Source organism: Rhodamnia argentea, chromosome 11, assembly GCF_020921035.1.
Source record: "Rhodamnia argentea isolate NSW1041297 chromosome 11, ASM2092103v1, whole genome shotgun sequence".
In the NCBI taxonomy this organism is placed as follows: Eukaryota; Viridiplantae; Streptophyta; class Magnoliopsida; order Myrtales; family Myrtaceae; genus Rhodamnia; species Rhodamnia argentea.
The window spans coordinates 11944341-11958553 of record NC_063160.1 but is presented as its reverse complement, the minus strand read 5'-3'; the positions used below and the strand labels follow the sequence as shown (position 1 = coordinate 11958553).

Genomic DNA, 14213 nt, shown 5'->3' with positions numbered 1-14213 from the left:
TTAGATTTTTGGTGATAAAAAAAATAATTTGGGGTAAGTTTGTCACAGATGAATCAATTTAAAATTTTTGGTGGTCAAAAAGATAGTTTTGAATAAATTTTTTTTATAGGTATATTAATTTAGGATTTTTCACGGTGTCAAATTTTTTTTTTGGTCAAAATGTTAATCCTTAATTTTACGAAGCAACTTCATTGCAGGTCTCCCTCGCTCTGACAGTCAAATGCTCGCTAGTATATGAATATTTTTTTATCTTCCTGTCTTTTTCCCACTCAGATCTCTGTTAAGTGTAATTTGTCAACGTTTGGACCCATTTGACGTTTCTTCCGGTCTACTAAACTTTCTATTTTAATTTTTTTTTATTTTTTGTCGACTGAACTTTCTTTCTTTTTCTTTCTTTTTTTTCTGCAGTTAAAAAGCCCCCCACGAGCTGGTTTTCTCCTTTTAATGCGAAAAGGAAAAGGAGAGGCCCTCCATTGCAAAAGCCAAGCAGAGAGTCATAGGCATTACTCCCATATATCATCACTATTCTCCCCCCCGCAAACTCAACAAGGCTCGGTGGTCAAAAGGAGAAAAGTTGACATCTTTTCTTTTCCTCAGCAGGATTTGCGGGTTTTCCATGTACATGAACAGTCGTCGGGGTTCTCTCAGCTCTGTTTAAGCTCTGGCTCTGTGCGGCTTCTCTTCTCTGGCTGGCAAATAAAAACTGTGCAATGATCGCTCTGTGGGTACCCAATCTTGGAACTCTCTGCATCTTGTTTTTGCGCTGATGCAAGAAGACAAGTGAGAGAGTCTTTGGAGCCTAATTCGAGCTTAGCGGCGTCCCATTTGTTAGTTCTTTGGATTTGTGCGTCTGGGCTCATCTTCGTCTCTGCTCTTTTCCTTCTGTGGCAGACGGTAGTGTGAGCTCCTTTTGTTGGTTGCTCTGTTTTTTTTTTTGGGTTGATATGCTTTGCTCAGGCACTGTGGAATAGTGGGTGCTCTGTCTTTTCGCTGAAGCAAAGTTTTGGTCTTTGTGGCTGTTTGATTCAGAGAGATGGGGTTTGAGAAGGTCGGAGAGATCAAGTTCTTGGGACTCACGGCGTCTTCGAGGCACAAGCGGTCGAAGAGGTAGGCGTCAACTGCCCTTTGTTACTTTGCAATCGTTGTTATAGCTTAATGGTCTGCAGTTAAAAATCTCTGTTCATGCTTTTATTGCTTGATGGTTCTCCTCAGCTAATAATGCTTCTGACTGAGGTGGGTTCATGTCAAAAATGAGAACTTTCAGACTTTCTTGACCGCACATGGTGTTACCACACGTTAATCTATATATGGGTTTCTTTCTTGTTCTTTAGTCCTTCCCTGATATTTATTCTTGCAAAAAAAATTTCTGGTTTAGTGAAATTTTTGAAGTTGGGCTTTGTTAGAATTTGATTATGTGACCTTACTTACCCAATTTTATTTTTTATTTTTTTTCTAGAATCTCCACGATGCTTCTTTAGGATAACTTTGGTGTAACAATGAGGAGGATTAGAGCTTGATCTCGAAAAAACAAAAACATATTACCACATCTTGCAATCCAAATTTTTCCTCTTTCAATCTATCAATGTTAACTCTTCTTGCTTGCGCCTCTGCAACTGCAGCTTTCCGGGCAAGATCAGAGCTCCAGAAGACGGTTCTGATGTTTCAGTTGAAGTTTCACAAGGCATGAAGCAGGTGAGATTGCTCTCCTTCTCCAATTTGCTTGAAATGAACTGAATTCACTCAGAAATGAAAAGAAAAGGTCCACTAACGATGCAGTAATCTGATTGTTTGAAGAGTTATCTGGAATGCAGTATGGACCAACTCTGCATTTCGTAATGTCGAAAGTTCCTGAGAAAAAATTGTTCCTTTTCCTCTGGTTAAAAAAAAATACAACAGTTAGGTTAAGTGCGTTTCACTGCTACCATTGGGTGGAGGACAATAACAACCATAGCGATACAGTTGTTTTTTTTTTTTTTTTTTTTTTTGTGACCAGGGAACCCCCGCACGGCTGGTAGCTGGGTGGTAAACCCTGGGGGCAACACGTGCTAGTCACCACACAAGTGCCACCGGTTAAGTCACCCTGCAACGCCCCTGGGATTCGAACACTCGACCTTTTGCGAGAGGAAGAGTGCGCGAACCAGCGGCGCCACCCAGGTGGGTGGTATAGCGATACAGTTGTTGATCATTAAAGAAATTGTTATTTCGGGTCAACACTGCCCTTTGTTGGATTGGGATCAAAAACCTGCTCAGCCTCTTCTTCAAACAAGGAGCAGCATAGAGTAGTGCAAACGAACCAGAATAGCGTACTATTCCTGGTGCACAAGTATTCTCAGATGTCATCAAAATATCACCACCTGTCATATAGAACACCAGTAATTGGATACTCAACGTGAATGGGGTGTACTCATCAATACTCATGTTGTCATAGTTAAATTATCTGTTTCTGAACCACTGATACCTAATTTTGCTTCCTCAGTTGACATGATCAAGTATTGGAAGTTGGAACTTTTATGAGCTGTGAACACGCGAAATGCTTTACACGTTCACAATCATCTCGTCTTTGGATCACAAAAGCTGTCTCCTTAGTTTCTAATATAGATTTGGTAAATCTCTTATCAGGGCCTAGTTCATGTGAAACACTCCTCGAAGACCAACAAGAAACCGTCCGTGAATTCTGAGACCCACAATTCTTTGAAGCAAGAGGTATATAAAACGACACCCTAGAATTAAGCTTCAGTGAAAAAAAAAAAAATTGAGTTACTTTTGTCCTCCATTCATTTTGATCCCTTTATGCAGATTTTGCAACTTGAGAAAAGATTACAAGACCAGTTCCAGGTGCGTCATGTTTTAGAAAAAGCGCTGGGTTATCAGACTTCCTCCCATGACAATGCAAGTGATGTTTCAATGCCTAAGGTGTTTTTTCGGTTTCTCTACTTTTACTATCTACCTTTTGAAGGCACTCCAAATCAAAACTAGCATTACTGTACTATTCTTATTGTGGATTTCAGTGAGTTTTTGATTTAGAGTTAAATGGTTCGTGGATTTTACTTTATAAACTTCATTTTCTAGTAACTTTGAGCGTTGCTACTGTTGCCTTAAGTTTGCCTGAGCAAACCATATACAAAGTCTAAAGCCACACATCTAATTTAGTAGTAGTTTCACTTCCAACCATTTGGTGGTGGAAACTGACGCTTTTTTCCCCTTCCTCGAGTCCAGCCAGCAACAGAGTTGATCAAGGAAATCGCGACACTAGAGTTGGAAGTAGCACATTTGGAACAGTATCTTCTCTTGCTATACCGAAAGGCCTTTGATCAACAGGTTTCTTCTGTATCTCCATCCACAAAAGGCGCATCCTCCAAGGACAAGAGGTTGAGGACTCCAAACGATACCCCGAGGGCAAGACTTTTCGAAACTCCTCCATCTGCTAAGGCTAAACAAAAGGAGGATTCTGTGGTTCCATCAAGTGGTCAGCCACTCGAAATCCCATTGAAAGATGCTCACGGTCTCAGTGAAGAAGAGAAACTGTTGCATTCTGGTGTCCATCGTTGTCATTCCGCACTGTCTCACCGTTCGGCCTTGGAAGTAAGGATTTGCCCTCGAGAGGAGTCTCTGGGTAAAGCCGTGCGTGCTTGTCACTCCCAACCATTGTCAATGATAGAGGCAAGTTTCATATAATTCTTTTCTTGGGCCTAATCACTCAGAAAATGCAAAAAGAAAGCATACATATTGTTGGTTTTTCTCAATTTTGTCATCAATTCCTCTTCTACTATTCCCACTGGTAAGTCTGAGTTACGTAATTTTCAGTATTTTTCCTTAGGCCTTTTTCTTTTCAGTAGTTGTACATTCCACGGTATTATAGAGCCTCTTCACATCTGGCTTCAAGGAAAACTGAGTTGAGAGAGAACATTTTCACTATGCAAAAAGTATCTCAATACAAAATACAGAAAAGAACGTAAGACTGCTGAATTTTGATTGCTTTTCTTGGACTTCTGTTAATTAGTATGCCTTTGAGTGATCCAACTTTTCGATGTTATCTTGCAGTTTGCTCGAAAGGCAGGAACAAGTGTAGTTAGTCTGGCTGAGTACCTCGGCACGACCATTTCTGATCACGTGCCTGAGTCGGCCAATAGGCTCTCCGAGGATATGATCAAGTGCATGTCATCCATATACTGCAAACTGGCAGATCCTCCGCTGGCAAATCATGGCCTTTCTTCTCCAAACTCTTCGCTCTCATCTGCAAGTGCATTCTCTCCTCAAGATCAATCAGACATGTGGAGCCCCGGGTTCAGGAACAATTCGTCCTTCGACGTACGGTTAGATAATCCTTTCCACGTGGAGGGACTCAAAGAGTTCAGTGGACCGTATAGCACAATGGTTGAAGTGCCCTGGATACATAGAGACAGTCAGAAATTGGGTGACATTGAACACTTGCTACAAAATTACAGGTGTGAGTTTTAGTATGTATATGTCTTCGCTGAAAACAACATCACAAGGACATTATATGTTCAAACTATCGTCCAAGATGATCATTGGCAAACCCTTTTAGACCTTTTTGATTCTTCTACTTAACAAGTTAATTCTCTTACAGGTCATTGATCTGCCGTTTAGAAGAAGTAGATCTGAGGAAGCTGAGGCATGAGGAAAAACTAGCGTTTTGGATCAACATCCACAATGCATTGGTGATGCATGTAATGATACTTAATTAAACAGCTTGTAGAATCCTTGTATATTTGCTTCATTGAACCATGCTTCTGTTGCAAATATCTGATCGGTCTATCTAAATTTTGGGAACAGGCATTTTTGGCTTATGGGATTCCGCAGAACAATGTAAAGAGAGTCTTCCAGCTACTGAAGGTATGTAAATACGAAAAGCAATTATGTTAGATTTGGGAAGTGTACCATGCGTAAGTTTTAAACAACATGGTGTGTGCCAGGCTGCATACAACGTTGGAGGCCACACGATTAGTGCAGACACGATCCAGAGTACCATCTTGGGATGCCGGATGTCTCGTCCAGGACAGGTGAGTTTAAAGCCACAACCTGTCTCAAGATCTGTTTCTTTTGGGAGGAAACTGGAGATGTTCAAATTTAGACATCTAAAGTAGCAAGGAAAAGATTTAATGCCATTGTTCTCTCTTTAGATGCATGGTTAGTTTTATTACTTGGTTATATATCATGTTATAATGGAAGAGCTGATAAATGGGACTTTTTGCCTGCAGTGGCTTCGTTTATTACTTAGTCCGAAGAAAAAGTTCAAGACCGGGGACTTAAGACAAGCTTATGGTATCGAGCACTCAGAGCCGCTTCTGCACTTTGCACTCTGCTTTGGGAACCACTCCGATCCTGCGGTACTTTACATTCCTTTTTATGCATTCTCATGGTCTGATACATTCCGGCGTGAGTATTCTCTTTCTATTTAGATCGATCTCTGGTAGTCCTCTAAGCTAAGACTGGATGAACATAGGTACTTTAGTTCTGTTGTGTCCCGAAATTTCGGGTTCACATGCTTTCAGAAGATCTTTCAACTTCATTGAGATGGAGATCCTGGTACTCGGCGACATTCTTATATTTTTATTCAGCGACTAATTCAAGGCATACCCCAGTGATAAGTAGTAACTACCCATTTCTGTTGTGTAGCTATTCTTTCGAAGCCAAATGTCCTGTCATATTTGAAAATGTTCAGGAATCAGGATTGTTTGTGTGCCCATTTCCTAAATTTGCACACAATGAGTTAATGATTATCTAGCAAGAAATGTCAAGCAATGGAAAAGATGTAACTGTCCTGCCTTTCCGGGTTATTGCCAACACGCTGAATTTGTTCTTGATTTATCGGAAGTGTTGAGCTGTGTGCTGTAACTCTTCTCAGGTTCGTGTATATACCCCACAAAGATTATTTCAAGAGCTGGAAACTGCGAAGGAAGAGTACGTTCGAGCTACTTTTGGTGTACGCAAGGACAAGAAGATCTCATTACCAAAGACTGTGGAGTCTTTTGCGAAAGAGTCGGGGCTGCGCACCCCAGACATCATCAAGATGGTTCAAAAATGCTTGCCCGATTCTCTGAGGAAAAGCCTGAAGAGGTGTCTGGTGGGCAAATCGAGCAAGTCCATCGAATGGATTCCTTACAACTTCAGCTTCCGCTATCTCATTGCGAAAGAGCTGGCGAAGTGATCATGCCTTGCAGATCTTACGGTTCCCCTCTGTACAAAAGTAGAATCGAGTGCACAACCCATATTTATTCGCATACAATGTAAGTTACCGCGTGCCATTCCGATAGATGTGAGTCACAATCCACTCATTTTTGTAATGCTGTGAACAGATTGAATTCAATTGTTCCACCTGTAAATATATTTGTTCAGCTACCGATCACTTTCGTGGTCCATGCTTCTTTTGTGCGATCTGCTTGAGCTGATATCTACTATTTCGCGATTGGCGATAGAAGTTGGTATTGTACAAGATTTTTTGGCCGTTCCAGAAAATAACATTATGAATTATAAAGCCAGTAATGTCTTCCCGAAACTCAAGAGAACAAACAGATGATAAGCATCTCATTGCTCCTAGCACATACGCTTGCAGATCTGTGATTCTGGTAATTTCGCAGCATGAACACCATCAGATTGTATTGCCTGGCATTCGATTGACTGCTCTCTCTACCAAACAAATAGACTGTCCGAGATCAGATGCTAAATACATTGCCTTATGGCAGAAGAACGATTGCTGTTTTCTTTCCAGGAACCACATTAGTCGAATGCAGTACATGGCAAAGCAAATGACCAATAGTAATTCCTAATTTCTCAGGAAGAGCAGACTCAGCTCTTGTCCGAAACACCCTGAAGGATCGACCAAGTGGCATGCCTCAGAATCGCTCGACCCCACTGTCCAAACGAACTGGCCTCTCAAGTACCTGTGCTCGCCAAACCCTGCCTTATCGGGCAACAACCCTGCACCGGTGGTGACCGACCTTATCATCTCCATTAGCGATGCGTCCTCGTGCGGCCCCGCCCTGCTCACCGCGAACCCCATCTTCTTCCCATTGCATAGCATGGCCCAAACTGGTGCGCTCAAGAGCGGGCGCCCCAAGCCACCGTGCGGGCATGTGAAGACAATCCGGTTTGTCTCACTGCGGACAAGCGTGGCGAAGTGTGGGGTGTGGAGTGGAAGTTCAAGGGTCACCAACGGGAAGGTTTCCGCATGGTTTTGCATGGCGATCTTGACACGACCGTGGTTCGTGGGGCAAATGATGGTGCCCATGACCGTGGCTACCGCGGCCGGTGGAGAGTAGAGAGAGAAGAGGAGGAAAGGGCTGCAGGTGCAACACGACACCAGGACATCGAAGACCGGTTTGAACATGTTCCACCATGGTTGGTGGTGGTTGGCGTCCTCACATTCAGTGTGAAGCATAGATTGCTTTCTTCAATGTGAATCGTGAAGTGATTATTGGGAAGAACAAAGTTAAAGGGATAAGGAGATTTTCATAGTTATAGATGCCAAGAAAATTGAACGGATCTTCAGGATCTTAAGCAGATAGCTGAGGGATTATCCCAGCTTTTAGATTTTCCGCTTATCCGGGAGAGTTGTTTCGAAAATTGAAATAATATTTTGGCACTAATTGATTGAATAAGAAAGTATGAACAGTTCTAAAAACTCAGATTAATCCTTTGAGACATCCCCCCTTTTTTTTTCGCTGTTGTTTCAATACTCGATTCATAAAATGGATTAAGATTAAGAATTTAGGAAGTTTTCGGAATTAGAATTATGATGACCTTCAGGTGAAGCTTTTCTTGCATATAATAGTACAAGCTATCATAATAAATAGAGGCGAGCATGGTTCGGGATAGAATCGACAATCGGAAAACTAAACCAGTGGAAACATGGTAGGTTCAAGATTTCAAGGTATGCAAAATTTGAAAATAGGTTTCGACCTATAGGAAATAGGTTTCGACCTATAGGTTATAGGTTGCAAGAGGTGGAAGTTGGAACAAGTTTTTTGTTTTCTCTCTCTCTCTCTCCCCTTTTTTTGCATGATCTTGTGGTATTTCATGGCTTTCGATGAAGAGTGTGTAATCTGGACCCGTTAGTGTAAGCTTCCACTTACGGCAATATCCATGACTAAGACTTTTACGTTGTTAATGTTTCGTATCTTTCGTGTGTCTAAGTATGACGTGATAATCACTATAATCGTTCAAGTAAGAATACATGTGAAAGCTAAGTAGACCTTGAAAACAATCCTGGACCCCGTGACGGTGTAGGTTCTAGGTTCTTGGGTATGCGTCCGATGATGAGTGTGTGATATGGAAACATTAGTTTGAGCTTCTATTTCTAGCAATATTTGTAACTGATATTTTACTTTATTAATGTTTCATATCTTTCGTGTGTCTAAATATGAGTTATGCAGTGGATTGTAGCAACAAATAATGGTAATTAGAGGTGATAATTTGCTGCAATCGTTCAATTAAGAATACATATAGAACCTATAGGGTAGGTTCCAAGTCTCAAACAATGAGGAACTAGTTCCGATGAACTGGTACTTAGAAGCTGGACAATTGTTGACAATGAAATTTTATTCAATAACTCAATTGTATTTATAGCTAAGAGTCTAGATCAAATAACTCCTCGTTAACAGAAGATTACATGTTCTGAAAACGAAATTCAAATAGGCAATACTATATTGAAATACCTATTGTGGATGAGAATACCTAAAATTTACAACTTGTGCATCAAGAAAGAAATCTCAAACTATGAATCAAAGGAAGAACAATATCAAGAGTGCAAAAAGTTGTGTGCGACACTCATTTTGGTGCCGAAGTTTCCCTCGATCATTTAAGTGTCAAGTTTTTTGAAAAACGATTATTTAAATCCCAACTCCGATTTACTTGGCTGGAATCCGGTATGACATTTTTTTATTAATATTTAAAGATGACGTGGCTCGTCGGAGGTCCAATCAATAATAAAAAATGATAAAAGTTGAAAAAACATAGAAAAATATAAAAATAAAACCTTAATTAGATTAAAAAATAAAAAAGCTAAAAAAGCCAAAAAATACCTTTTTTTTAAATTATACATTTAAAAATTTCTTTTTAAAATTTTAAAATTAATTTAAAATTTTATTTTATTTTTTTTAAGTTGAGAAATCCACGTGGGTTTAATTTTTTTTTTAAAACTAATGCTACTTTATATTAAAATTTTAATTATAAATGTCACGTATTAGTTTTGGCCGGAATATCTTGCCGGAGGCACTTAAGTGATCATTTTTCTTCGATTTGGCACTTAAGTGATCCAAAGAAAACTTTTGGCACTAACATGAGCGTCATATACAACTTTTGGCACTTTTGGCCTTCTTCTCTCATGAATCAAACAACAAAATCCTACTGAACTCTAATTCCACAATTAACTTAAGAGATTCAATCAACTCCAGAGCCACTTAATCTGATAAATTAGAGAAGAATTCATTGCTTTGTTCAAAAGAACAATAATATTGTGGTAAGTTGCCAAATGCAATTAAGATTAATGACATGAGAGAGAAGAGTGTTAACATTGCCGACTAAGCAAAATAACTGAAAAAAATTGCCAATCTATAGGATTGCTCCATTTGTAATAGGGTTAACTATATACTAAAACTCCAATCAAACAAAAAAATACATGCTAAAACCAACACTCGCTATATTCATTTTCATGACGCTGTAATAGTTATTATGTACGTAGTGAGTTGAAAGGAAAATATTTCAGTCAATTATAAACATGTTGTATAGATGCTAATTCAGTCTTAAACTTCCCAATTTTGTCAATTTAGTCATAAATCTTTGTGCAAAATTTCAATGTAGTTCTTCCAATCAATTTCACTGAAAATTACTGACATGGCGGAGTATTATATAAGATGATTGGCGATGAATGAACTGCCGTATCAGTGATTTTCACTTGTATTTCTATTCCACCTATATAGTAAGAGATTTGAGGGGTGGTCTCTCATAAAATCCACCAGTTTACCTTTTTGAGATTTCTTGACGTCCATATTTTATTTGTGGATTCTTTTTCTTTAGTGATTGGGTTTGTTTTCTCACTAAGTGGATTTGATGGCCACTGATTGCACACAACGTAATTGATTGGTTTAACTGAAAAATCACTTAGAATTCTAATGCCATGGTCACATGGTGAGGAGACAAAGGGAAAAAGTATGGAAAAAGTTCTAAATCTTTTGTATTGCCAATTTAGTCATAATTCTTTTAATTGTGTCAATTTAGTCTTAAACCTTTTGCATTGATGCCAATTTAGTCTTAAACCTTTAAATTTTATCAATATAGTCTTAAACTATTTGTGTTAGTGTCAATTGACTCCATCCGTCCAATTTTAGTTGAAAATTGCTAACGTGGACGTCGGTTATTCTATGTGGCCCTCACCGGTGCCGATATGGGCATTCTTGAATATTCTTTGTTAATAAACATTTTTTTTCTTTACTTTATTTTTTATTTTTGGACATAGGGTTGGTGACCATCTGTCATGACCTACCTTCGATTTTCGATATGTAAATCCGGAAAAGGCGGGCTAATGGATTGCTAAGGGAGGATCTCTAGTGCGAACCCCCTTCGGATCGGGCTCTCCCAAGCCCATACCAAGTCACGACGTCAAAAAAATGTATTTGACCTTAATGTAGTCGGGTAGCATGTGCAAGTGTACACGCGAAAGGGAGTCGCCACCGATCTTTTAAGGAGGGTAGATCGGAAACCCTATGGACCGGTTAGGAGGGGTCGCTCGATTCTACGCAACTAGAGATTTTTTGGGTTCAGTGATTAATTTACCCTAGTACATCTACTAGAGTTCTTGCGGTTACCGTGAGATTGACTGTTACCTAAGATGATCATGTGACGTTTAATTACTTTTTAGTCCCTAATCATGTTTTTGCAACCATGCTAGGCGTTCACGCAAAAATGGTTTTGTAGGGGTTCATTTCATGGCATTTTTCTAATTTTCGAGTTTTATCTTAAAAAGGATAATCAACCAAAGCATTCAAAGAGCATAAAAGAGGAAGCATAAAATGCTATCCTAAAGTGATAAATGAAAACCCGCGGCCCTCGGGTATTTGGATACAAAATCGCAAATAAAATACAATAAGGTAGATAACAAGATTGGATACAAAAGAAACAGGGTGGAATGGACATCGGCCACCTTCCATCGTAGAAAGGGGGTCCAAAGATATTAATTAGGCTAAATATCCAAGAAAGATTCTTTTTTTGAATTTTCAAGAATTTTCACAAATTTTTTAGGATTTTTTTTTTATTTTTTTAGACAAAACGACGTTAGGGCATAACGGCGGAACGACGTAATGGCATAACGGAGAACGGCGGGAAGGAGCAACGGTAGGATGGCATAATAGTGCCGTTTCTCCCTTTCCTGAGGCATTTCCCCAAACAATTGGTTGGGGGTTTTGATGGCCTCCAAACCCTAAACTTTCGTACGCAACCAACTGTAAGTAGACACACCCACACGCACCACTATACACAGGGAATGAGATAGACCAAAAATCAGCTTAAAGTTCGCACCAAAATACGTCAAAAACAACCACGAATTCATCTGCTCGTACTGTTTTTACATAACGACCAGACTGATAAGGGAAGTTTTCGACTCTATATTTCACTCCTCAAGCATAACCAATGGGCAAACAACATACCGACGCGAAGAGCTACACATCAGCGATAAAATGAAACAAGAATTACTTTAAAAGCTCGTAAGACTAGAGAGAAACTCACTCCGGAAATCGGGGGTTTGAACTGATTCAAAACCTAACATTTAAAAAAAATTCTTAAGTTCGGAAACTCATATGTCATAGGAGTGACTTTGAGGGACCATTTCTCATACCTCGGTCACAACCAACGGGTAAACAATATATCAATGGAAAGAGCTACAAACGAAGAGTAAAATGAAATAAGAACCACCCCAAAAGCATGAGAGACCAGAGAGAAAATGACTCCGGAAGTCAGGGGGTCGTACTGTTCAAGACTCCCAGCACTTAAAAAATTTTAGGTTTGGAAAAAAAAACTCAATTCGACAAGGCACGTTTGGGCCTCCGTATCTCGACATCCACACATCATCAATGGTAAAACTGAATATCGTTGTATAGTACTAAATGAGGAGACACAAGACAAAGAACACCCAAAAATAAGCACGGAAAAGCCATGAAATAGGAGCTTAAAGTTGGTTACTTGAAATGACAACGGGCATTTTATTGAGCACGTTATGTATGATACAAAAATGACTAAACCGGGGCATTTTGAGCTAGACCAAAGCACACAATTGCTCAAATGGGGTATAATAAGCACGGAGACATGTATAGAGGGGTTCGGTTTGATCCCGTTTGGCTCGAAAGTCGAACGGGACCAAACCGGGTAAATAGCTTAAAACTAGTGTAGAGCTGGTTGCGAAAGGGTATTCGTGCTACCTTTTCGGGTGGCTTAGGCTATGATAAAAGGTGCGGGATGGGTCGTTGGATAGAGGAAGTGTAGAGGAACATTGGCTATGTGGTGGTAGTTGCTCACCCTCTCTTGTTCGCTCGATGTTCGGCCTTGTAAATGCTTCGTCACTAGCCCAAGGACCTCCGAAAACCAGCCATGGAGGTTACGTTTTCTCTTCAATTTTTTTGCGAACCCTTCCCTCCTCAATTCTCAAGAGCTCTTCTCCTCTTATAGCCTACTTATCTTCTTCTCTTGAATTCTACACATCCTTCTTTTTCTCATTTTTTCACCCACCATTCACTTTCATAATTTCTCCTACTCACCCTTCTTTTGAGCATGCAAATGAGCATCCAAGAGACTATATATATTTTTTTATTGCAAATATAATGTATGCTAAAAATAAATATGAGAGGTGATTTTTGTTCATAAATAACTGAAATAGATTAGTCAAAATTTAGGTGTCAATAGCTGCCCTTATTTGAGTGGAGGCTCGTAAGGGTTTCACTGAAAGACAAAATTGAACCCTAAATTTTGACAATGCAAATAATGAATGATCTTTTTGGCAGGAGTTTTAATCCCATTTTTTTATGTAATGAAATGATGCGTGAAATGCAGACAATAAAATTAACATGTGCGTAACTACCGTCGGGTTGATCCTTCAGATGGTATCTACCATTGAATTGACCCTTTAGACGGTGTCTACCGTCGAGTTGATCCTTTAGGCGGTATCTACTATTGAATTGACCCTTCGGGCAGTGTCTACTATTGAATTGACCCTTCAGGCGGTCTCTACGATTGGGTTGATCCTTCATGTGGTATTTACTATTGAATTGACCCTTCAGGCGGTCTCTACCGTTGAATTAACCCTTCGGGCAGTGTTTACCTTTGAATTGACCCTTCAGGTGGTCTCTACCATTGGATTGATCCTTCAAACGGTGTCTACCATTGAATTGACCCTTCGTGCAGTATCTACAATTGAATTGACCCTTCAGGTAGTGTCTACCGTTGAATTGACCCTTTAGGCGGTCTCTATCATTGAGTTGACCCTTGAAGCGATCTCTACCATTGAATTGACCCTTCGGGGGGTGTTTACCGTTGAATTGACATGACCCTAAGACTTAAACTAAGAATCATGTGAAAAAATTTCAATGAATGCATCATGATGTTGGAGGCCATCCAAAACATCTTGCAACCCGCAAAGGTGATAAAAAATTCCTTGTGGGGAAAATTTTGAATCCAACGATTCGGAAATGCCAAAAGAGTTTGGTTAAAATATCAATTGGAGTGCTCCTATCAAAGAGGACTTCTTACAATTTCACAAAAAATGGTTTTTAAATCTGCACCTACTTGGGGATATATCAATGAGGCACTTAGACGAATCTGACAAAACCTATCACTAGGACTTTAGAGCTATTTGCGGTGCATACATTCTAATAAAAAAGCTCTTTTGAGGGACCGTGGCATTGGTCCATTTTCTATCAGACGTGACTATGGGCAACATGTGTATGCATTCATGGACAACCAAGAACACATGGCAACTTATATTGGGAGTCACAAATTCAATGGGTTCATGCATAACTATTTTGTCAAGTTTGCATTATTAATTCTATTCAGGGAAGTTATCACATCATGAACACCTCGAGTGTAATTCGAATGGGGGACTTCAGTCCGAAAGGGGTTTCTCTTGTTCTCGGGAAAAGCTGTTTATCTTGGCTACGGGATACAAGAGAAATCACTCAATCTTACCATCGTCACATTCAACAAGGATAAGA

General features: G+C 39.7%; 2 protein-coding genes across 5 annotated transcripts; one reads left to right on the top strand and one right to left on the bottom strand.

Moving 5' to 3' along the window:
• The first annotated feature begins 484 nt into the window (after positions 1 to 484).
• LOC115756297 lies at positions 485 to 6405 on the top strand. 4 transcript variants are annotated; one of them, XM_048271980.1, is made up of 12 exons: positions 485 to 844; positions 1030 to 1107; positions 1620 to 1692; positions 2620 to 2703; positions 2797 to 2913; positions 3217 to 3660; positions 4042 to 4445; positions 4589 to 4688; positions 4795 to 4854; positions 4935 to 5021; positions 5220 to 5348; positions 5867 to 6405. In XM_048271980.1, the coding sequence occupies exons 2-12, from the start codon at positions 1034 to 1036 to the stop codon at positions 6167 to 6169; spliced, it is 1875 nt and encodes a 624-aa protein (XP_048127937.1). In that variant the 5' UTR covers positions 485 to 844; positions 1030 to 1033; the 3' UTR covers positions 6170 to 6405. The 4 variants fall into 4 exon arrangements, with proteins under 4 accessions (XP_048127937.1, XP_030551863.1, XP_030551866.1 ...); XM_030696003.2 differs by having other exon boundaries at positions 485 to 884; XM_030696006.2 differs by having other exon boundaries at positions 485 to 894; positions 1032 to 1107.
• An 83-nt stretch (positions 6406 to 6488) lies between these two features.
• On the bottom strand, positions 6489 to 7428 carry LOC115756289 (protein MIZU-KUSSEI 1-like). Its single transcript, XM_030695995.2, has one exon. It carries the CDS (start codon positions 7397 to 7399, stop codon positions 6785 to 6787), a length of 615 nt encoding a protein of 204 aa, XP_030551855.2. The 5' UTR covers positions 7400 to 7428; the 3' UTR covers positions 6489 to 6784.
• Positions 7429 to 14213: the final 6785 nt, after the last annotated feature.

What these genes read in the sequence shown, in the direction of transcription:
- LOC115756297 (XM_048271980.1), top strand. Translation starts at nt 1,034, where the DNA reads ATGGGGTTTGAGAAGGTCGGAGAGATCAAGTTCTTGGGACTCACGGCG. An exon ending in ACAATGCATTGGTGATGCAT is followed by an intron (nt 4,689 to 4,794) that starts GTAATGATACTT and finishes TTTTGGGAACAG; the next exon opens with GCATTTTTGGCTTATGGGAT. An exon ending in GGAACCACTCCGATCCTGCG is followed by an intron (nt 5,349 to 5,866) that starts GTACTTTACATT and finishes AACTCTTCTCAG; the next exon opens with GTTCGTGTATATACCCCACA.
- LOC115756289 (XM_030695995.2), bottom strand. Translation starts at nt 7,399, where the DNA reads ATGCTTCACACTGAATGTGAGGACGCCAACCACCACCAACCATGGTGG.